The sequence below is a fragment of the Chiloscyllium plagiosum genome, unplaced genomic scaffold, assembly GCF_037043375.1.
Source record: "Chiloscyllium plagiosum isolate Xiang-an unplaced genomic scaffold, Cpla_swu_hap1 HiC_scaffold_24, whole genome shotgun sequence".
Taxonomy (NCBI): domain Eukaryota; kingdom Metazoa; phylum Chordata; class Chondrichthyes; order Orectolobiformes; family Hemiscylliidae; genus Chiloscyllium; species Chiloscyllium plagiosum.
Genome location: NW_028270162.1, coordinates 41,994,543 through 42,018,792, shown reverse-complemented (window position 1 = coordinate 42,018,792; position 24,250 = coordinate 41,994,543). Strand labels below are relative to the sequence as shown.

Here is a 24,250-nt window from a genome sequence, read left to right as displayed (position 1 = left end):
AGCCCTCATAAATGGAGAGGAATATGGGATTTTAAATTTGTACTGCCCCCCGGCACACCCCTTTAAATTTATAACGGAAGCCTTTTCAAAATTGATGGCTTTTGATGCCCGTCATATAATTATAGGGGGAGACTTTAATTGTATTATGGATCCGGAAATAGACAGGATTCCCAAGAGTACTGCAGGAGTATCTCCCAGGTCTAGACAATTGATGGATCTGAACAAAGAATTAGGATTAGTAGATGTATGGAGATGTCTTCATCCACAGGGTAGAGATTTTTCTTTCTACTCTAATCCACATAAATGTCATACCAGAATTGATATGTTTTTTGCCCCCTCGATTTTTTTTAAATTCCATATCATCCTGTAAAATAGGTAATATAGCAATTTCTGACCACGCTGCTGTATATATGGAAACTAAGGCGAGGAACAGTGGGACATCCCCTCGGCATTGGCGTATGGACCCCTTCTTAATGAAAGATAGTAAATTTGTAAAGTACTTCTCTCAAGAATTTAAAACTTTTTTAGAAATTAATTCAGGTACAGCTAGCAACCCGTCAATGATGTGGGAGACCATCAAAGCTTACATGCGAGGCTTGATCATCTCCTACTCAGCGATCCAGAAGAAATTAAACGGAGAACAACAGCGTCTGCTTGAAGCCCGCTTAAAAGCGGCTGAAACAGCATACATTGATAGACCTTCTATTATTAAATTGCAAAGGATTACAGCTCTTAGGACAGCTCTAAACACTACACTTACTCAAACGGCCAAGAGGGAAATATTATTTGCAAAGCAAAGGTTACATGAATATGGCGACAAACCGGGTAGATACTTAGCATTTCTTGCAAAGAAAAAAAAGGCCCCTCAGACTATTATGTCTATCAAGGAAAGTACGGGTATTTTGACTCATGATCATAAAAAGATTAATGCGACCTTTAGAGAATTCTATTCTGAGTTATATAAATCACAGGATTGTGAAGATAGGACGAAGAGGATGCAGTCATTTTTTAAAAATTTGACTTTTCCAGACCTAACTCCGGAACAAGTATCAGTCCTAAATGCTCCTCTTACACCCCAAGAAATAGTTGATGCAATTAGGCACCTTCAAAATGGTAAGGCGCTGGGCCCAGATGGCTTTCAAGCTGAATTCTATAAAGAATTTACAGAAATACTGGTTGGTCCACTTATGGACATGTATAACTATGCATATAGTCAGGGCTGTCTCCCGCTTCGCTGAAAGAGGCAAATATCTCTCTTATCCTTAAAAAAGGAAAGGACCCAGAAGATTGTACATCATACAGACCAATATCCTTGCTAAATGTAGATTTTAAAATCCTCTCTAAAACGTTAGCACTGAGACTAGAAAGGATACTGCCACATATTATAAAGGAGGATCAGACGGGGTTTATTAAGGGCCGTAGATCATCCAATAATGTTAGAAGGGCTCTGAATATGATTCAAGCTTGTCATCAGGGAAAGATACCAGGAGTAGTGGTTTCATTAGACGCGGAAAAGGCATTTGATAGGGTCGAATGGTCATATTTGTTTTACACATTGGAGAGGTTTGGTGTTGGACAGGTGTTTACCAAATGGATCTCAACATTGTATAGTGATCCCAAAGCAGTTGTGGTTACCAATGGATTAGGCTCGGATAGCTTCAGTGTGGGTAGGGGCTGCCGTCAGGGATGTCCCCTCTCGCCATTGTTATTCACGCTAATAATTGAACCACTAGCAGAAGCTATACGAGCTGATCCTAATATAGTGGCCCCAAGGATTGGTACAGGTAAACATAAAATTACCCTTTATGCAGATGATGTTCTTCTATTCCTCAGTAACCCTTTGATGACCATACCTCGCTTAATCCAAGTTATTAATACATTTAGTGCATTCTCAGGCTATAAAATTAATTTTTCAAAATCGGAGGCTATGCCAATGGGTGGCCTTGCTGTGATACCCCGCTTAGCGGACAGTTCCCTTTTTCCCTTTCGCTGGTCCCTGAAGGGTTTCTTATATTTAGGCATTTTTATTACTCCAGTATTTGGTCAGTTGTATAAGGCTAATTTTGTGTATTTATTGGAAAGGATAAGGCAGGACCTCCAGCGATGGGGAGACCTGCCAATTTCCTGGTTGGGTAGAATAGCATTAATCAAAATGAATATCCTGCCCCATCTCCTATATCCTATGAGAATGCTTCCGGTGATGCTGCCGAGGACGGCTTTATGTAAATTATACGGCTGGCTGAGTTCCTTTATCTGGAATCATAGGCGGCCCCTCATTAAGCTGAAGAAGCTACAGCTTCCACAGGCAAGGGGTGGATTGGACTTCCCAGATTTTAGGAAATATCAATTAAGTTCCCTATTAAGTTACATAGCTGATTGGGTCTTGTCTGATCCACAATCAATCTGGTTGGACATCGAGGCTTCTCAAGTAAAATACCCACTTATTAACCTTTTATTCTCAGACAAGAGGAAAATCATTACAGATCACTATAAAAACCCTATAATACTGAATACAATCAAGGCTTGGACTATAATGCGGCAAAATGAGGGTAATTCACATAAAACATCCCCCTATGCACCGATAGTGGGAGCATGGGGATTCCAACCGGGGTTAACAGATGCCACTTTTAAACTCTGGAGATCCAGGGGTATCTCATGTCTCGGGGATTTATTTAAAGATGGGGTCCTGATGTCTTTCGGACAGCTGCGTCAGAAATTCGGATTACCCAATGGAGACCTCTTTCGATACTTCCAAATTCGAGATTATATACAGAAGAAGACTACGTTATTAGATAGTCTTTATAAATCCGATAGAGAATGTAGTGTCCTACGACCAGTGGGGGTATCTTCCGTCAGTAATATTTATCATTTACTACATGATGAAGTATCGGGAGATATGGATAATCTGCTTAAAACATGGGATCAGGATCTGGGACTAGAAATCTCCACAGAAACGTGGAATGATATCTGGGAAAATGCTAGAAGAATTACTATTTGTAACAGAACCCAGGCTATCCAGCTGAAGATACTTCATAGGGCCCATATAGCACCGGTTCGATTGGCAAAATTTAAGGCAGGAGCATCTCCAATGTGTCCTAAATGCAAAATAGAGGTGGGCACTCTTGTACATTGCTTATGGACCTGTCATAAGATCCGTAGATATTGGACTAAAGTAGCAAGTACCCTGACAGAAATTTTAGGAACGGAAATAAAAGTGGACCCCGTATCTCTCCTCTTGGGCTTTTCGAACTTTCCCTCCCTGGACACGTACGGGAAGAGACTATTTTCTATTCTTTCTTTCTGTGCAAGGAAAAATATTTTGATGAACTGGGCGGTGGAGGGCCCCCCTGGACTTTCAAATTGGCACAGACTAATTATGGAATGTATTCCCCTTGACTTCCTTACAAATATGGTGCACCGAAAGACCGAATTATTTTATAAAATATGGCAGCCCTTTTTGAATTACATAAATACAGATATTTTGGCTATCCTAACAAGGGCTTTTATTTAATTGAGATTACAAACCTAGCTGGTCCGCGGCCCCTCGGGGGAGGAATCCCGCACGAATACGGGTTTTATTATATCTGATGCTAACACATCCCGAGCATGTAAGAGACTTAAATATACACCCTGGTTAGTTGTAGGTTAGATTAGTAGATAGTTGAGTTTTGTTTGTTTGTTTTTTTTTTCTTTTTGGTTTTTTTTTGTTGTTTTTGTTTTGTCAAATTTTGGCTATTGTATATTTGAGCTAATTGTATTTCAATGTTTATATCTGAGAGTTTTGTTTATTTTTGTAAACTTGTAAAAATGTTAAATTTCTAATAAAAATATCTATTAAAAAAAAAACCATGGCATGGTGGTACAGAAGACAGTAAGGAATAAGGGCAGAGGTTCAGTGACCCATGTGGTTGGTGGGGTGGGGAGGGAGAGAAGGAGGGAGTGATCAGAACAGAAAGACTGGAGTCAAGGGATGAGATAATTAGGGGGATTGATAGAATCCTCCCTACAGTCATGAGTGCGAGTGAGAAAAGTACCGTTGTCTACCTCTTGCAAAAACTAAGGACATCCTGGAGCAAATGAAAACAAATTTGTAAAGGGACAAATAACACAGGCAAGGAAAGGGTGAGGTGCTACAAAAGAAATACCAGAAGTTAAGAATTAAATTGGAGAACTTCATGATACTGGGCAAAGAAATTTGCAGATCAAAAATGTGACTGTGTGAATGGTGTGGATGGTGGAATATGCTTGGTGTGCCAAGAAGGGGTTCGAGTTCATTGGATGCTGGCACCAGTACTAGAACAAGAAGGAGATGAACTAAATAGATGGGCTCTGTCTGAACTGCAGAGTTTCCAGTTCAAAAGGAAAAAGGAGAAATAGGTCTGTTGATAGAGTGGGGATCTTACTAAATTAACGTGTTTAAAGATAAAAGTAGATGCGAGTACAAGTCAGATCTAGGTAATTAACAAGGTTAATATTAGCTGTAAAAGGACTGATAATAATTAAAGGAACAACTTCTAAAAGATTAAATAAACTGCCTTTACAGTAATGTACATAGCGTCTCAATTAAAAACTGGAGAAATCTACAAAGATACAATGATGACTTTTAAGGTAAAGACTGACAATAAGAAAAGAGAGATAATAATTTGGAATAAATTGATAAAATATCATTCAGAAGAATAGAACTAGACAAAATAAACTAAAGATTTACTGACAAACACGGGCAAATAATGGGAATGAGAAACATGTGAAAAAGTGACACAGAGTTCAATACAAATACATCACACAAAATTCCAGGAACATACTAGCCAAAAATGACACGTCATAGAAGAATAAAAAATGTATATGATAAGTACATTGATATCAAAGGAGGCCATAAGAAATGGGAATACTAAGGTAAAGAGAGAAGATTAAAAGAAAACTGGAAGGCAAAATATATTACAAAATAAAGTTACTCAGGAATATAAAAAGAAACTATAAAACATTCTATAAAAAGAAAATAACAAAACAAAGCTCACGTTAGGAAATGGGCCACATACATAATAAAGTCAGGAATAATTTTAGCATATATACTAGGGAAATTAACATGGTAGACCTGACATTAGAAGAAACATGAAGACACTTAAGCAAAAAAGAGAGAGAGCTGGGGGGGGATAATTCATGAACTGATCAAGCTTAGAAACAATGGAACTACTCTATATCCATCCATAAGCTTGAGGGGAGAAATCAGAAGCCCTATTACACAGATATAACATAAATAGGAAACCTAAATAGTGCTAGAAAACCTGTAGACAGGTAATTGATTTATATGTTTTAAAGGGAGATAGAGCAAATCGAAGGAACTCTAGGGTCAGTGTTAGAAAAGATAATTAAATCCTTACTCATTGATAAAACAGAAAAAAACTTCTAGAAATTTCAAATATGATAAAGAAAAGCTCATCATGGTTTTGAAAGGGGAACAACTTAAATATGGTAAACATATTAAGATTGATAAACCTTATTGAATACTTTGATATAACAGAAAGGAAATACTACAAGAAAAATTGAGAAGACAAAATATAATTTGGATTTTCAAAAGTACTTTGAAAAGATACAGCATGATAGATTCATAACTAAATCAGATATGTGGAGTCAGGAGACCAGTCGCAGAGAAGAGCTAAAACTAAATACAGAACAGAGAGCAGTTGTTAAAGATAAGGCTGAGGCTGGTTTTCCTTGGAGCATTGGATGCTGAGGGGTGACCTTATAGAGGTTTATAAAATCATGGACAGGATAAATAACAAAAAGTCTTTTCCCTACGGTGGGGCGGAGTCCAGAACTAGAGGGTATAGATTTAGGGTGACAGGGGAAAGATATAAAAGAGACATAAGAGGCGACTTTTTCACGCAGAGGGTGGTACATGTATGGAATGAGCTGCCAGAGGAAGTGGTGGAGGCTAGTACAATTGCAACTTTTAAAAGGCATCTGGATGGGTCTATGAATAGGAAGGGTTTGGAGGGATATGGGTGCTGGCAGGTGGGACTAGTTTGGGTTGGGAAATCTGATCGGCATGGACAAGTTAGATCGAAGAGTCTGTTTCTGTGCTGTACATCTCTATAAGTCTATGAAATGGCAAGCATTGTTCCACAAGGATTAGGAGGATATGATGACAGGCTTAATATTGAGAGGTAGTTGGAATCTCATATGAAGCAGCACCACCAACATGGCTCAATTATTCTGAATGGCCTGTTTCTGGTATTCATATTTGAAGAACAACTTCAATACAGTAAACATATTCAGAAATTTTATGGAGTGGTGCAGTCAGTGGATAGAATCAAAAGGCATAAAAATATAAGCAGAGTGACTGAAAAAGTGATTGAAAAAGCTGGATGGTGGAAGAGGTGAGGGGTTGAGTGAATTGCAGAGATTAGAGCTGATTCAATTGGCTAATTTTTGAACTAACAGAAGGCAAGAAGAGATGGGATGATAAGAAATGTCAGAATTGCAAGAGAGAAGAATTCAACAGGACAGTATAGAGCTACATTTTAGTGGTGAATAGAACGTTAATGAAAATCAGTGAGGACTGCCTAAGTTGGAGTTATAATTGAGTGAATAATGGGAGACTGACTAAAAGATGACACAAATATTGTAAAGGATACATATAAAGCTGGTGATAGATAAAATAAAGCTGATTTCTGGATAAACAGGACTCCAATGTTATTTATGGTCTGGTTCAGTGGTCTAGCAGAGGATGAAATCATTATAAATTAAGACAATGACAGGGGCTGAAAACTATCACTTTGATCTTTTTGATATTTCACTGAAGGAAATTTCTGCAGTCCTTATCTAATTTGTCATACATGCAACTCCAGACCCACACCAAAGTTTTTGACTCTTAACTATCCTCAGCAATGCCAAGCATCTCCTCAGTGGTATCACACTACAAAGAAAAAGTGGAATAAAAATAAAACCGATGGAACAGCCAGCGTCAACTTAAGTAGTAGAAACTACAAAAGCACACCCGGGCCAGTGTCTGTGGTGTGATCATCAAAACTGACTCAGCTCAGGCCAGTCAACCAATAGTCTGACATATCAAATTTACAGAAATATGTCTGACAGCCAATGTCACAGACTGCTCCATTACATCTCTGGACATGTCCTGTCCAACCAAAAGAACAGGTCCATGTAAGTTGGAACAACAGTGATATACAACATGCATGCAAAGTCACATATGGAACCAGAATCAAAAGAATTGCTTCAAGATTGATTCACAAATCTAATACAATAGATATTCCAACTTACTCTTCAAGTAATAGAGATGACTTACGATTGATTATTCTTTCATAACGAGACAAGAAATGGTTGCAAAATTTAATGTGTCAAAGTGCTGAAGTGCTGGAAGTTAAAGATAACTTGAATTTTTATTTTGTGATATTCTTGTTAAAATTTAATTCAGCTGTGTATCTATGCTAATTAGCTGACAATTTCTTTGCAATTGTGTAAAATATTTACCCTTCTGCATATGGAGAATAAAATTCATTAGCTTTACAATTTCTAATACAGAGATTTCCATCTCTAGCAATAATTGCACCAGCATTATCACAAAAAAAGAGACAAATTAAGTAATGTGTACATGTTTGTGCGGGTGATTAACTGTTCATGCGTATGCAACATAGGAGGCTTTCTTTTGGTAACTGCAGAGCTAAGAATTAGGAGAGGCAATCAAAAAACAATTCTATTCTTTTTACAGTCCCCAAGTCTTGCATTAGCAGAAATTATTCCATTTTATAAAAAGGCAGTCCCAATAAGTTTTTATGTTTAAGTATGTAACAATTTCCCCTTTTCTATAGTTTTTGCTGCACATAATTGAGTTAAATAACAAATGCAAACAGGCTTATTTATGTTTGTTATAGGCATTATCTATCAAATGGATAAATACTTAATTGTAAAAAATGGTAAATGTAGAAGAAAAACAAAAACTTAGAATACTGCCACACCTGATTCATGATTTAACCATTCAACCTTGCTATGCTTAGCGGAGATCAATATTTCTATAAATTTCAGATCACCACAGAAAGTAGTTTTCAAATACTTATGCCATGAAACATGTGTTCATTACTGAGGTACTCATGAGATAAACAAACAGAACATTCACATGGAAATAATCTAAATTGTGTTGCTGGATTTGGTTGAATTCCACCATTCCATAGAAGCTAGATGGAATGAAGAGCATTCTAAGTCTGTTGTTAAATATTTCCTCGAAAAGGAAATGCTGAACAACTAGAGTTGAAAGGGACATAGCTGCAAATGTCTGCACTCCATGCTCCACAAGAAAGAGTGGTAAAGAATTCCATAGTTTCACCATCTTCAGAGATGAAATTCCTCCTCATCTCTGTCATAAATGGGTGGGCTTATAATCAGAGATTGCACCCTCTGGTCCTAGGCTCTTACACAAGGGGAAACAACCTTTCCACATCTACACTGTCAAGTAGCCAGAGATTCTTCTTTGCTTCAATAAGATTGCCTAAACTCCAGTGAGTATACAGGCTCAACCTACTCAACCTGCCCTCACAAGACAGTCCCTCTATTCTCAGGATCAACCTGGGCAACCTTCTCTGGATTGCCTCCAATGCCAATATATCTTTCTTTAGATAAGGGAACCAAAGTTTGTTCACAGTATTCCAGGTGTGATCTATCCAGTATCTTGTATAGTTTTAGCAAGGCTTCCTGATTTTTCTATTCCTTTCCCTTTGAAACAAAGGCCAATTTCTCCATTGTCCTTCCCAATTACCTGCTGTACACGGATGCCAGCTTTGAAATTTATGGACAAGGACTCCTAAATCCCTCTTTGCTATAGCTTTCTGCAGTCTCTGTCTATTTACATAATATTAAGCTCCTTTATTCTTCCAGTCAAAGCACTTAACCTTATACTTTTCCACATTATTTTCTACCAGTCAAGTGTTTACTTATCCACTTAGCGTCTATATTCCCCTGCAGACTCTTTGTGCCATCCCATTTACTTTTGTACAAACCTATCTATAGTACATTAACTCTCCCCATTCAAATTACTAATACATGTTGCCTATGGCCCAGCACTGATCCCGATGGCACTCTAGCAAGTTACAAGTTGACATCCTGAAATGTCCCTGTTGCCTCAACCCTGTCTTCTATATTAGTAAGCCAATCTTCTACTCATGCTGATGTGCCACCTCCTACGCAATGGGCACTTTTAATGTTAAGTAGCCCAATGTGTGATATCTAATTAAACAGCTTCTGAAATCCAAATATATTATGAGATCCATTATGTCTCCTTTATCGATCCTGTTTGTTACCTTTGCAAAGAATTCTAACAAATTTGTCAGGCATGATTTTCCCTTTGTGAAGCCATGTGAACCTTTGGTCGCATTGTGTATTTGTAAATGCTTGCTATTACATTTTTTTATAGAATCATTGACAATAGGAGGAATCAGCCATTCAGTACACTCATATTGTCATGTCTGATCACTGAACTCAGTACCTGGTTTCCACTTCCTCTCCAAATGTTTTAATTGCTTTTGCTCTAAGAACCATAATTAACTCATTCTTGATTATATTCAATGTTTTGGCCTCAACAGATTTCATTGGTTGAGAATTCCACAGGCTTATCACTCTGAGTGAAGAAACTTCTAATCTCAGTCCTAAATGACATACCCCATATCCTTAAACTGCTTTAATATTTCTACAATACAGATGTTAATTTAACTGACTATAGGTACTTCTTTTGTCTCCTTCGCTTCAAAATAAAAGGTGGTTCAATGGTAGTTTTCCAGTCCTCTGGGACTTTTCCAGAATCTAAAGATCCTTAGAAGATTGCTACCAGTGCACCAATCATCTCTGTACATACTTCTTTTAATATCTTGGCATTCAATAAAATCCAGGAGAATTATTGGTTTTTGGCCCCAATAGTTTTCCTAGTACTTTTTCTGTGTTGATCATTAGTATATTTAATTCCTTATCTCCTTTGGCCCCTGGATTATTTCATATATTTGGAATGTAATTAGTGACTTCTACTATGAATACTGATGCAAAGTATTTGTTCAACGTTTCTGCCATTTCCTGGTTCCCCTTTATGTCCGAGCCTCATTCTCCAAGGGACATGCACTTTTATTATATTTAAAGAAGCTCTTGCTGTTCATCTTGATGTTATTTGAAAGTAATTTACTTTCAAAATATTACTTTACCTTCAAAGTTACACTTTGTTTGTTTTCACAGTATTTCCAAACCTATTGTATTTGATATTTCATACTGATCATTTTGTAACTAGATACAAAATAAAAATTGTGCTAAAGTAACACTGTATCTACTGCAGTTAGAACATTCTGTGCCAGGTAATGGCGTAGTGTGGTAGTGGAAATCTTGAATCTGGTTGTTCCTGGAATAAATTCTGTCTGAAAATTCCCAAGTGATGCACCAATGTACCTTTAATTATCTCCAATCATTGACGTTTGCTGGCTTTTGTAATCCCTGAATATCAAGCAGCTGGGATCTTAGAAAGGGTAAATATTACAACATGGCAGCTGCTTATATAAAAAAAAAGTTTACCCTGGGACATAGAGATGCTTCATATGAAATATAAATTTAGAAAAATAGTAACTGTGATTGTCATTGTTATTAGACAGAAGACTGATCAGAGATCTACTGAAGTATAGTTGATGAGTCTGCAATGACTTTCTGAAGTACAGTCCAGGGAGCAAAAATCATGAAATAATTCATACAGTAAATGGTGAGGAGGAATAACAAAGCAACTTGTATATGAATAATGCATGGCAAATTGAAGAGCGGTTTTACTCTTATTTTAAATGATGTAATATTTGAATAGATGCCAAATCATCTATCAGTTAAATTTGCGGCAGATGCTTCTGATCATACTCTACTGTACTAGCGCCAAACAGACTATTCTTCTTTGCACTGACCTTGCTTTAGCCTGGGTATAGATTATGATCTACAAATGCAAAATTAAAACTAACAAAAAATAAATTTCCTGAATACATATCTACCTTTTCAGTGGTATTATGTATTTCTAGTACATTTTTTTATTTCTTCTTTTTCAAAGGGATCCATTTATCATTAAATACGTTAGCTGATCAACAGTGAAACCCACACTCATCTCTGCACCTTTTCTAATGCATCCACATCCTTCCCGAAATATGGGGACCAGAACTGTACACAATATTCCAAGTGTGGCCGCACCAGCGTTTTGTACAGTTGCAGCATGATATTGTGGCTTCGGAACTCAGTCCCTCAGGGACCTAGGGGCTCAGGGACACCATCCTTTGAAGTTACCGTCACAGGGAGATGGGGAGGGGGTGGGGTGTTGGAGAACAGGGGGACCTAGGGGCTCAGGGACACCATCCTTTGAAGTTTGTGTCACAGGGAGACGGCTATATAATCAATTTACTTCAGGGCAGTGTCAAGTTGAGATGCAAAAATAGCAGATCACATTTTTGGTCACAAAGCAATATTGACTCAGTACTGATAATCAGTTGTCTACCTGCTCTTTTAGGCAAGAGCTGGGATGAGATAAAGGGTGAACCAAAGAGATGAATGAAAAGGTAACAAAGAAAGAAAAGGATAAAGCACAGAACTGTAGATCTTGAGGCACTAAATTGTAACTAAATTGAATCAGATTTAACTGCAATGACTGCAAAATTTCCCCAACTATTTTGGTGTGTAACACTTTACATAAAAATAGAAGTTACATTTTTTCCTCCAATGACTGTTATATTGTGCTGAGACCTTTTCTAACAGAAAATTAATTATCCCACATTTGAATTAGTCTTATGCTCTCTTATTATGATGAAGAGATTCATTTTTAGAAAATAAACACAACCATGTGCTAAACAGAGTTAGTAAATATTGTGCTGCCTGATAATCAAAGTGATGTCAGTGATTCCCTAATTTTTCCCTGTAGGATGATCCAGGCACCTGAACCAACCTGACCTAGCAGCAGCTGTGTGGAAACATAGCCATTTCATTGGATATGCAAATCTACTTGATCCAATCACATATTTAGAATCAAAAATCTCAATCCAGTTAAACAGCGCTATTCCGAAGCAGCCATTAACACAACATCCTCACAAGATATGGAACAGATGATCCAATGTTTACCTACACGGCTTTTTTTTTGCATTGAGAAAAATAGAACTATTTGGGTTAAGGTAAAAAGAAGTGGTATGAAATGCTATTGGGTTAAGAATCAAAATCTATTTTTGAAGTAAGTTTGAACTTCTAAATTACACTTTATCTCATTTTAATCTGTACATTTAGAAAGAAATGGTCATAAATCTGTACAAAACAATTTAATAACTATGTGAATGTATGAACATACAAATTAGAAACAGGAGTAAGTCACTTAGCCTTTCAAGACTGCTCTGCCATTCAGTAAGATCATGGCCGATCTGATTACTCTACATTCCTTCCTACCTCTGATAACTTTACACACCTTTCCTTATCCAGATCTTTCTATCTCTGCCTTAAAAATATTCAGAGACTCTGCTTCCACAGCTTTTGAGGAAGAGATTGATGACCCACTGTTTTAAAACATTTCTTCTTATCCTGTCTTAAATGGGTGGTGCCTTATTTTTAAAATGTAACCCCCAGTTTTAGATTCTCATACAAAAGTAAGCATCTTTTCTATATCCACCTTGTCAAGACCTCTCAGAATCCTACATGTTTCTATCAAGTCATCTCTTAGTCATTGAACGTCCAGTGAATATAGGTCTAACTTGTTCAACGTTGCCTCATAAGGCAGTCCACCCATTCCAGGTATTCATCTAGAACGTTTCCTCTGGATTGCTTTCAACATTCACACCCTTCCTTCAATACTAGAGCAATACTAAACACAGATATGGTCTCACCAATGTTCTGTGTAACTGAAATATAACATCCTCACTTTTTATTCAATCTATCTTACAATAAGAAAGAACATTCTATTAGTTTTCCTAATTACCTGCTGTACCCTGCATACTAACAATATACAACTTATGCACTAGGGCATCCCAATCTCAGCATTCTCTAACCATTTAGATTGGGTTGCCAACCCACAGCCTGAGGGCTACACACAGCATGCCTGAACATTCCGCGTCTCTCCCTCCTCAAACAAAGGAATTACATTTGCTATTTCTCAATTTAATGAAATCTTCCCAAAATATAGAGAATTTTGCAAAATTCAGCCTAACATAACAACTATCACAGCAAGAGTCAAGATTAGAGTGGTGCTAGAAATGCACAGCAGGTCAGGCAGCATCCGAGAAGCAGGAGCCATTTCTTTCGAGACCCTGAGTTGATGCCATCAGGACCGGGCATTTGTCAGCCTGCAATTCCAAAGATTTGTTCAGTACTACCACCCTGGTGACTGTAATTTTTCTTGAATTCCTTCCTCTCTTTCATTTACAGTTATTTCTTGGATGTTACTTGTATCCTCTACAGTGAAGACAAATGCAAAATACCTGTTCAGTTCATTTGCTATTATGTTCCATTATTGATTCCCCAATCTCACTTCCTAGAGAATCAGTTTTTATTTTGTGATCTCTCTCCAACTCTAACTTTCCCCTCATTTTAATCTTGTAGTCAATTTTTGCACGATTATACTATAGTTTGAGACTATCTTTAACTGTCATGTTTAACTATGGATGGAAAGTCCTCCCCTTGGAATTTTTCTTTCTTGTTGACATATATCTGCCCTGTGTATTTCCTTAAATATCTACCACTGCATCTCTACTGACTTTACACAATCCACTGTAGACTTGTCTTTGACAATATTTTCCATTTATTCAGCGAACACTCTAAACTTGGAAAACTGTATTTTTGCAATTGGATGCAAGAAACTGAAATTGCAAATCTAAGTTTCCCATAAAAATCTCAAAGTCCTTAAAACCTTTTCCTATCTTGTCTTGAAAGGCTAATTGTGTTTGTGTGTTCTTAGATAGCATAAATGTCATGCCACAAGAGAGAGTTCCCAAATCTGGTTGCTCAGTTAAAGTTCAACAAAACAGTTGTAAGTTACATGATTAAAATTTGACTAAATTGCCCTGCAGTTTGACATCCCATTTCCTTGTCCCAATACTCAAACTCTGTCTGTTTTACACCAGCTTATCATTCACTCTGTTTACATTAGCAGGGAGCTTTTCTAAAATGTAATCCATTTGCACAAATTAGAATGATGAACACATTCACAGTAAATTAAGTTATTGACTTCCCTCTAAAAAAATTAAAATAAATTGTTTTATTGTATTTTAACTATATTCCTTGATAGTGTTCAGTTTCCAATTAAAATTTCAATAACATTCTCAGTCAAACAGTTCAATGACTACATCACTGCTGAATTAAAAATGGGCCTAAAGGAGGCAAGGCCAATAACCCAAGCCAAATGTATAGAATTCATACCTTGTCTATTTGTACTCAAATATGCTCTTAGATCTTCCTTCTCCATTTAAATCCATTGGTCCTAATTACTTGGCAAATGTGACAAGGTGAAAAGGTATGGTGATGTATCGTGGTGATAGATTTTAAAACAAGGAAGTCTATTGGCAAAGGTAAATGCTTTATTTAAAATGGACTGTGATGACCATTTGCAGGAAAAAACACATCTAAAATCAGATGTGTGTTTTATTTGAAAAAGAATTGTTTACAATATTTTGGTGGTCCGATAAAGGCTTCATATTTGTAAATTAATAAGCAATTTATTCAAAGTTGTTGCTACTCAATAATCATGCACATTAAGGGAAATTTTATCATGACATGATCATGATAAAAGTAAAGGAGGACCACTGCAGCACAGCCAAACTGGAAGTTGGACCTCCCACACACTGTGGATGAATAATAAAGGAATTTAGGGACAAAAGAACACAAACTGATTGCTTAGAATGCTTTGGCCTTTAACAATATTGCACAGAGGTCTAATGGCAGAAAGGTTCATCTGGATAGTGGAACAATGAGGACAGGAAACAATACATTGGATGATAAGAAGACAGAAGGTTAATGGTCAGATGTTACATTTCCTGCAGTTGGATGAAAAGATGCCATAGGAAAGGGACAAGCTGTTGGGAGTGTCTGAAGATTGGGCCCTGAGAGTTACTTACTCCCTTTGGAATATTGCAAGAGAAGGGAGAGGAAGATGTCCCGTATAGCATCATGCTGGAGATGTCAGAAATAATTGAGGTTGGACCTTCTTTTAATTTGTGGGATGATGGCATGGAAGTTGAGGTCAAGGTGAACCCTATCATGGCTTTCAGAAGCAGAGAAAGAATGAAGCAGGGGCACATGAAATGCATTGTGCACTATTGTGGGCCATTATCAACCTGGTACTGGGAGGTGTGAGAAATCCTGAACATACCTCCAGTGTTAGTGTAGGAGGTTGCCTTGTCCTAACAAATACAAGAGAAATAGAGGGATAGATAAACTAGGACAATGGAACAGAATCCTTAGAGGAAGTGAGGTGTGAAGAAGTGCAATTAAGCTAACTGCAGGGGTCAAGCGTTAGTTAACATTTCCTGAAATGGCAGCAGAGAAGTCAAGGAGGTAAGGGTAAAATCAGATAGAGCATGTGAAGACACGAGAGGATGGAAATTGGAAGTAAAGTCAATTAAGCTATACAGTTAAAGGTGAGTGCAGGAAACAACACCATCAAAAAAAAGTTAGCATCTGCTAAAGTGTGAAAATTGATGTAGGAATGCTGAATTTTATTAGGTAGAAATTGAAAAGCAGGCAGGAAGGGATTTCAGTGCATCATTCCGCTCACTTTTATACATACATGACCAGTTAAAAATCGAAAATGTAAGCCAGAAACGTTCTGCACCAAAGTCTTTTTGAGCCTTTTCACAATTAGCAATAGGTTTGAATGCAGCCTGCTCCTTGTAGAGCGGAAGCATCATACATTCAAAGGCGAATCCAAATGATTATGCACCTTTAATCCAAACTCCTACACAGAGTGCCCACAGCACAATTTCCATAACATGTCTACAGCTAACATGCACGACTCAAGCACAGCAAGCATCATTAAGACTGAATGGATGAAGGAAAACTTTCTGTAGGCTTTTTTTAAATGTCCAAGTATTAAACAATAATGAATGGTCAAAGTAGAAGAAATGTTTCCTATGCCCCTTTTCACCTTGAATAAAATGTTATTGCACTTGCTTATTTCCAAAATCTATCAGCAACCTGTGAAAGATTCTGTGCCCTACAGATGATTTTCATTAAATAAAAACTCTTTGTAGTCGTGCAAGGTTAAACAGCTTTGATGTGTTTTGGAATAAACCATCACAACTGTCAAAGCAAGGTATCGTAGATGACAAAAAAGAAAAGACAATTTAGCTAATACGACCTTCCTGGACACATGTCACTTGACAGTTGTGACAGCTTATTTCTAAATCAAAATCTCAGAGTTTAATCTCATACCATTTTGTATCGAGAAAGCTGTACCCAACTTGACAAGATCTTTTGATCTTGTCCTACTACTTATTAAACTTATCAGTAATTGCCATTTAAATTCTGATTGGTGATAAACACAAGCAAACTGCACAGCAGATGGAGTTTAATTCAGATAAATGTGAGGTGCTGCATTTTGGGAAAGCAAATCGTAGCAGGACTTATACACTTAATGGTAAGGTCCTAGGGAGTGTTGCTGTACAAAGAGACCTTGGAGTGCAGGTTCATAGCTCCTTGAAAGTGGAGTCGCAGGCAGATAGGACAGTGAAGGCGGCGTTTGGTATGCTTTCCTTTATTGGTCAGAGTATTGAGTACAGGAGTTGGGAGGTCATGTTGCAGCTGTACAGGACATTGGTTAGGCCACTGTTGGAATATTGCATGCAATTCTGGTCTCCTTCCTATTGGAATGATGTTGTGAAACTTGAAAAGGTTCAGAAAAGATTTACAAGGATGTTGCCAGAGTTGGAGGATCTGAGCTGCAGGGAGAGGCTGAACAGTCTGGAGCTGTTTTCCCTGGAGCGTCGGTGGCTGAGGGGTGACCTTATAGAGGTTTACAAAATTATGAGGGGCATGGATAGGATAAATAGACAAAGTCTTTTCCCTGGGGTCGGGAAGTCCAGAACTAGAAGGCATAGGTTTAGGATGAGAGGGGAAAGATATAAAAGAGACCTAAGGGGCAACCTTTTCACGCAGAGGGTGGTACATGTATGGAATGACCTGTCAGAGGATGTGGTGGAGACTGGAACAATTGCAACATTTAAGAGGCATTTGGATGGGTATATGAATAGGAAGGGTTTGGAGGGATATGGGCCGGGTGCTGGCAGGTGGGACTTTAGATTAGGTTGGGATATCTGGTTGGCATGGACGGGTTGGACCGAAGGGTCTGTTTCCATGCGTACATCTCTATGACTCTATATGAAAATTTCATTAGCTCGGGGTTAATAATAAGGATGACATTAGTTCGTCAGTAAAATGGACATCTCCTCATAGCCCAATTCACTTGGTCATTTTATTTAGAAAGGGTAATTGAGAATATCCAAAGATAAATATAGTGGGGAAAAGAAAGGAAAGTTTTACAATGTATATTTGGTAAATGCACTTAGCTGCAAGTAATTTCATTATAAATCTGTAGTAATGTTGCACTCATTAATCTCGTTGTGCAAATGGCAACATGTATCAAGTGGCAGCCTAATCGTAGTAACTGAAAGTGACTAAGATAATTACTCTCCTCAGAACATAACACTGAGACTGAAGATTTATCAGGAACAATTACAGATACATCTCAAGCATGAATTACTAACTTTGAGCCAGGTGGCAGTTACTTAACTGCTGAAAGTTAATTTTGATAGGTTTTGACATTTGTTTCATTTAGATTGCTATCTTCTTATCATTGTAAAATATGGGGATGATTTATATATGGGATGTATAACCCATTAAAAGGTCTATAAATGTGATAAATTCAGTAATCAACTGCTTGCCATTCAGTATTGTTTATGTAACAAATAAGGTATGAAACGCAATAACAACGAATTTAGTTTAGTTACAGGATTAATTATATTTAAGCATGGACTATGCTTTCAAGATTTCTCAGTTGATGAAGAAAATGTGACATTTTGAAAATTATAATGCAGGGTATACAAAATGAGCACTGTTGCAATTAACATTTTTCCCATCACACTTACTGTCTTAAAGTCACAACAGTTTTGAGCAAATTCATGGACATTTGGAGTTTTTATCTCGATAAATTTATGAATTGAGTGAATGGGTTCATAAGTTACACCACTAACAATTATCTTTTTATACCTGCTTTGTATGGAGAGAATTCACTGTGCGTATAATACAAACGCAAATATTTTGCATGGTATAAATCTGAACGTAAAACAGAAAAATATGCAGCAGATGCAGTGGCATTTATGGAGACAGGAATAATTAACATTTAATTATTAACTTTATTTCTCCACACATGCTGCCAGATCTGCTAAGTGTTCCCACCATTTAGTATTGCTTTAGTCCATAGTGTACCAGACTACTTAAAACTAACCAAAAAACCATCTTGTCAAACTATCTAGTTCAGGCTAAAACTGGAATTTAGTTTATTGTAAGAAATAAATTCCCATCCAAATCAAGAGAATTAAGGTCAGAACATGTATAATTATCAACTTCTTGAACTGGAAATAACGATATTCACTAGAATCTAAAGTCATCCATTTCTGCATTCTTCTGCACTATACAATTCTGACTCAATACCCAGAATGTGGAAATATGACTAAATTGAATTCACTAAAAATGTCAGTGTTAATTTTCAGACAATAATTATCCATTATTCATGAAGCATTCTGATGAATAGTTATTACATGCAATTTGTTAACTAATATACATATAGTTTTCAAATGCTTCAGTGTTAACCAAAGAATCAATGCAATCACTAAGCTAACGACTCACATCTATTGCTGGAGCTCAGTGCCTGCTTGGGCAATATTTGTGTACACACTTAAGCCCAGGTCCAATAAAAATCAAAGCACAATCTAAAATCACAGGAAATTATCCTTGCTCCAATTCCATATGAACATAGACTAGTATGGAATTGTTTCACAATTATGACAGAATTGGGAGATTAGAAAAATTCAAGTACTGGTGAGTTGTTTTTTCATTCCTCCCCTTTTTCTTCAATCTCCTTGTATGAAATGTTATTTAAAAATTTTTGGCTGATTATAAGATTAGAAATTATAGGAATGTAGCGTTATTATATAATAGTGTCGTCAAATTCGTGTGGACTTCCAGCTTCAGAGGTTTTTGGTACTCTATATATTTAAGAGTACAGTACTAGATATTTGCTCCTTACTTAAAAGGTTTTTAAAAATAATTTTATTTGCAGTGGCAACATGTCCCAGAGCTCTGTATGAGTATAAAAAAAATTAGATTATTGTCACAGAATTAACTGAGATTTTCTGAGTAGCAGATAATTATGAAATTAGCAGATAGCTATGAAAGTAGTCCTAGTTTCTATGTCTGAGTATAGGTTATAAGTTAATTAAAAACTAAATGTAAAATAAAACACTATTTTGGATGAGGGATATAAATATAAGCAAAAGTTTGATTTCTGCTTAAACTCTATGTTTGATTTCATGAAGTACCTTATGTGGAGCTAGTAAAATTATTGATGAATCACGAATCCTGAAACTACAAAAAGAATTGCTTACTTTTATAGCAATAAACCAAAAGATAAGATTAATAGGATTTCAAAGAAGCAAAATGGAAATTGCACATCACCCAGGAATACTACTTAAAAGTACAGATACTGCAAAATATTGTCATCTAAATCCAACAAAAAAAGTTTAAGATGATTCAAGACACAAGTTGGAACATAAATGTAGCACTAAGTACAAGCATAAAGTGTATTCTAGTTTATCATGTATAATATTCTATGTTCTATCTAGTACTTTTGTCAGATCTTTAAATATAATAATAATTGACATCTTTCTTAAATATTGACTATTCATTGTAGAACCAGGAAAATAAATACCTTGTTGCCGTGGCTAATTATCCAACCAAAACTTTTGACACCACAGGCAAGCTGATTAGTGGACACATCCAGGCAGGTCACTGTATTTCCATAGATGGAGTGAAGTGCCTTTGGTTCTGCATCAGGATTGAGTAAGTAAACAGTATCTTCAGCTGCTGCTACTGCTGGTTGACTTCCATCTGTATTTACAGGAGCACCTGGAACAAGTTGAAGATAGCTAACCTGGAAAATAACAAGATAAAAAGAGTCTTCGACATTTTTATGGATTACATATTTTAAATCAGAAGCTAAAAAATAGAAATCAAATTATCAACTAAACATGGTTCCCACGTGTGGTTTTGCTTTTTAGGAACGGAATTAAACCCCCATTCAAACTATATAACCTCTATTATTCAAACTCTTAACTATTTTCAAGAATAATGGAATAATGAGAGACTGGCAGGTGGTAGTTTAATTTCAACTCCATTCAACTCTTCTAGCACTAAGATCAGCTGGCATTAGAATAGTTTATCTGTCAGCTCAAAAAAAATCACACACCCACTTCAACACACACAAGAAAGTTGGCCTAAAATTACTATTCAAGCACAGATGACGTTCCCACCAGCTTACAGAGATGGGCACTGAAGGATACATGTAGTCACTTCAAGCTATCCTATTGGCAATTTCCACTGAACTCAGAGCTGTCAACTTAAAAAATAAATATCGAAAATGTCTGTTCAAAAATCTTCCAATGCCACCATGTGCAGGTTGTATTGAGCATAACAATATTGATTTTGGCCTGCTCATTTGGGCTCATGATTGGTCCTGCAGCTGCAATCATGAACGGGTAGATGGGAGAGGTCTAGGCTGGCAGATCAGCTGTCTGGTACAAGTAAACCTTGCCAGCAGAAACAGAGCAAAAGATGGGAGTACAACAGCAGAACAGGCTACAACACATTCAAAATTCACAGTACCAATCTGTGGTGTAAATCAGGGAGACTTGATTATCTGGCAGTTAACCTGCTTACTGAGGTAATCTTGGTTATGTGGATAATTAAGGCTTTGCTGTATCACCTTTGGCCTTTCCAAATGCAGTGGATATTTCTTTATTTGTCTTATCTAACCACTTTTTTCTGTATACTAAATCAAAGAACTGTGCTAATACAGACCCAGACTGGCACAAAGCCAGCTTTATATTCTTCTCATTAGGTAATCAAACCAAAATAATTCTTGGCAAGAAAATGATGTCATGGCAACTCAGCAGGATTAAATGAGTGACCGTAGTTAAATGATTCGAGGGATAACTAACACCTGTGATATTCCTGATAATTAGAGAAATGTATGAGTGACTTCTATAATTAAATGAAAGGTTTCACTACTGGAGTTTTATTCTTTTTAGATAGTTCTCTGTGGGCCCACATTAATCAATGTGTTGCACATGGTTTTATCAAAAATACACAATATATTCTGTTTCCCCTTTCTCAATTTAATGCTAACTTTGCTCAATGACTAAAGGAAAAGAACTGATAATATCTGCTTTCATTGTGCATTGGTTTTAGCCAGGCTGCTGGCTTCGCTAACTTGAAAGGGATAGATTAACAACTCAATTGTGGCAGGACAGAAAAATACTTTAAAGTGTTCAAATCTTCAGAATTGTAGTACTCAATGTTTCAAACAAAATGGCACTTCAAAAGCAAGCATTTCCTTTGCAATAAATTGTTCAATCATGAATTATCATGTATGCCATGAAAGAAAGGAAACTGGCATTTACACTGTGTCTTTCACATCCACAGGATGTCCCACAGCACTTCACAGCTAACAAAGTGTTCAAAGTACCAGCACTGTTGTGAGGTACAAAATCAATTAACTGTAATTACAATGAAATGCAGTAAAAATTACATAGATTGTAGAATGCTTCCATGTTCATCTGGCTCTGCTGAAATATTATACTGTCCACATTTAACATTTGTGCTAAAAACTAATTTTGCCATTAAAACTACACAGAAACAGAAAAGCACAATAAGAAATAAATGGCACAAAACTTGGTTGAATATATAAATTGTATCAAATCAAAGCTAAAATTGAAAGTGCTTGTGAGTTTTTGGGAGTTTCTGATAGCATTGCGAGGGAATATAACCCTTTCAAGAGCTGATGTTTGTCCCATTTTGTGACTCAGTATCTTTAAAGCAGGCAAATGAGGATTATAGGGCTGTTTCTCAATACATTTTCATCTTACAATAAGCTAATTTGATAAGTCAATAAATACCAAACAAAATGGTTTTCTATGGGAGTCAATTATGATATTAATTGACTCCCATAGTTATAGGGTAGCCAGGAAGGACCTGAAGAGAGAGCTAAGAGCAGCAAGGAGGGGACATGAAAGGTCCTTAGTCGGTAGGATTAGGGAAAACCCTAAGGCTTTCTATAGGTATGTTAGGAATAAAAGAATGACTAGGGTAGGAATAGGTCCAGTCAAGGATAGTAGTGGGAAGTTGCGTGTGGAGGCGGAAGAGATTGGGGAGACACTGAATGAATACTTTTCTTCAGTATTTACTCAGGAACAGGGCATTGTCGTCGATGTGAATACTGAGTCACAAATAAGTAGAATGGATGACTTTGAGGTATGTAGAGAAGAGGTGTTGGAAATCCTGGAAAAGGTGAAAATAGATAAGTCCCCTGGGCCTGATGGCATTTATCCTAGGATTCTCTGGGAAGCAAGGGAGGAGATTGCAGAGCCATTGGCCTTGATTTTTATGTCCTCTTTGTCTACAGGAGTAGTGCCAGAAGACTGGAGGATAGCAAATGTGGTTCCCTTGTTCAAAAAGGGGAGTAGGGATAACCCTAGTAACTATAGGCCGGTGAGTCTCACTTCTGTTGTGGGCAAAGTCTTAGAGAGAATTGTAAGGGATAGGATTTATGCACATCTGGATAGGAATAATGTGATCAAGGATAGTCAGCATGGTTTTGTGAAGGGCAGGTCGTGCCTCACAAACCTTATTGAATTCTTTGAAAAGGTGACGAAGGAGGTTGATGAGGGGAAAGCGGTAGATGTGGTATATATGGATTTTAGTAAGGCGTTTGATAAGGTTCCCCATGGTAGGCTACTGCAGAAAATACGGAGATATGGCATTGAGGGTGAGTTGGAGGTTTGGATTAGGAATTGGCTGGATGGAAGAAGACAGAGGGTAGTAGTTGATGGCAAAGTTTCTTCATGGAGTGCCGTCACTAGCGGTGTTCCGCAAGGATCTGTTTTGGGACCATTGCTGTTTGTCATTTTTATAAATGACCTGGAAGAGGGGTTAGAAGGTTGGGTGAGCAAGTTTGCGGATGATACGAAAGTCGGAGGAGTTGTTGACAGTGAGGAAGGATGTGGCAGGTTACAGCAGGATATAGAGAAGCTGCAGAGCTGGGCAGAAAGGTGGCAAATGGAATTCAATGTAGCTAAATGTGAGGTGATTCACTTTGGGAAGAATAACAAAAAGATGGGGTACTGGGCTAATGGTCAGATACTTGGTAGTGTGGATGAGCAGAGGGATCTTGGTGTCCATGTACACAGATCTCTGAAAGTTGCCACCCAGGTAAATAGTGCGGTGAGGAAGGCATATGGCGTACTGGCTTTTATTGGTAGAGGAATTGAGTTCCGGAGTCCTGAGGTCATGATGCAGTTGTATAAGACTCTGGTGCGGCCGCATCTGGAATATTGTGTGCAGTTTTGGTCGCCATACTATAGGAAGGATGTGGAGGCACTGGAACGGGTGCAGAGGAGGTTTACCAGGATGTTGCCTGGTATGGAAGGAAGATCGTATGAGGAAAGACTGAGACACTTGGGGCTGTTTTCATTAGAGAAAAGAAGGTTTAGGGGTGACTTGATTGAGGTGTACAAGATGATTAGGGGGTTAGATAGGGTTGACAGTGTGAACCTTTTCCCGCGTATGGAGTCGGGTATTACAAGGGGGCATAGCTTTAAATTAAGGGTGGGTAGATATAGGACTGAAGTTAGGGGTAGGTTCTTCACTCAGCGAGTCGTAAGTTCATGGAATGCCCTGCCAGTAGCAGTGGTGGACTCTCCCTCTTTATGGGCATTTAAGCGGGCATTGGATAGGTATATGGAGGATAGTGGGTTAGTATAGGTTAGGTGGGCTTGGATCGGCGCAACATCGAGGGCCAAAGGGCCTGTACTGCGCTGTATTCTTCTATGTTCTATGTTAACCATTTCTGATACATAATCACATAATGTAGAAAGTGTAACTTCCTGGCCACCTGTTGAGATATTTTGCTTCTCATATCTATTAATAGTGAAAAACATTT

General features: G+C 37.4%; 1 protein-coding gene across 1 annotated transcript in view; it reads right to left on the bottom strand.

Moving 5' to 3' along the window:
- fbxw8 (F-box and WD repeat domain containing 8) overlaps positions 1-24,250 on the bottom strand; it is a 169,995-nt gene that overhangs the window by 48,223 nt on the left and 97,522 nt on the right. Inside the window, exon 7 of the mRNA XM_043715860.2 lies at positions 19,964-20,185. Coding sequence (XP_043571795.2) covers positions 19,964-20,185 — 222 coding nt within the window. The remainder of the gene's footprint in view (positions 1-19,963; positions 20,186-24,250) is intronic.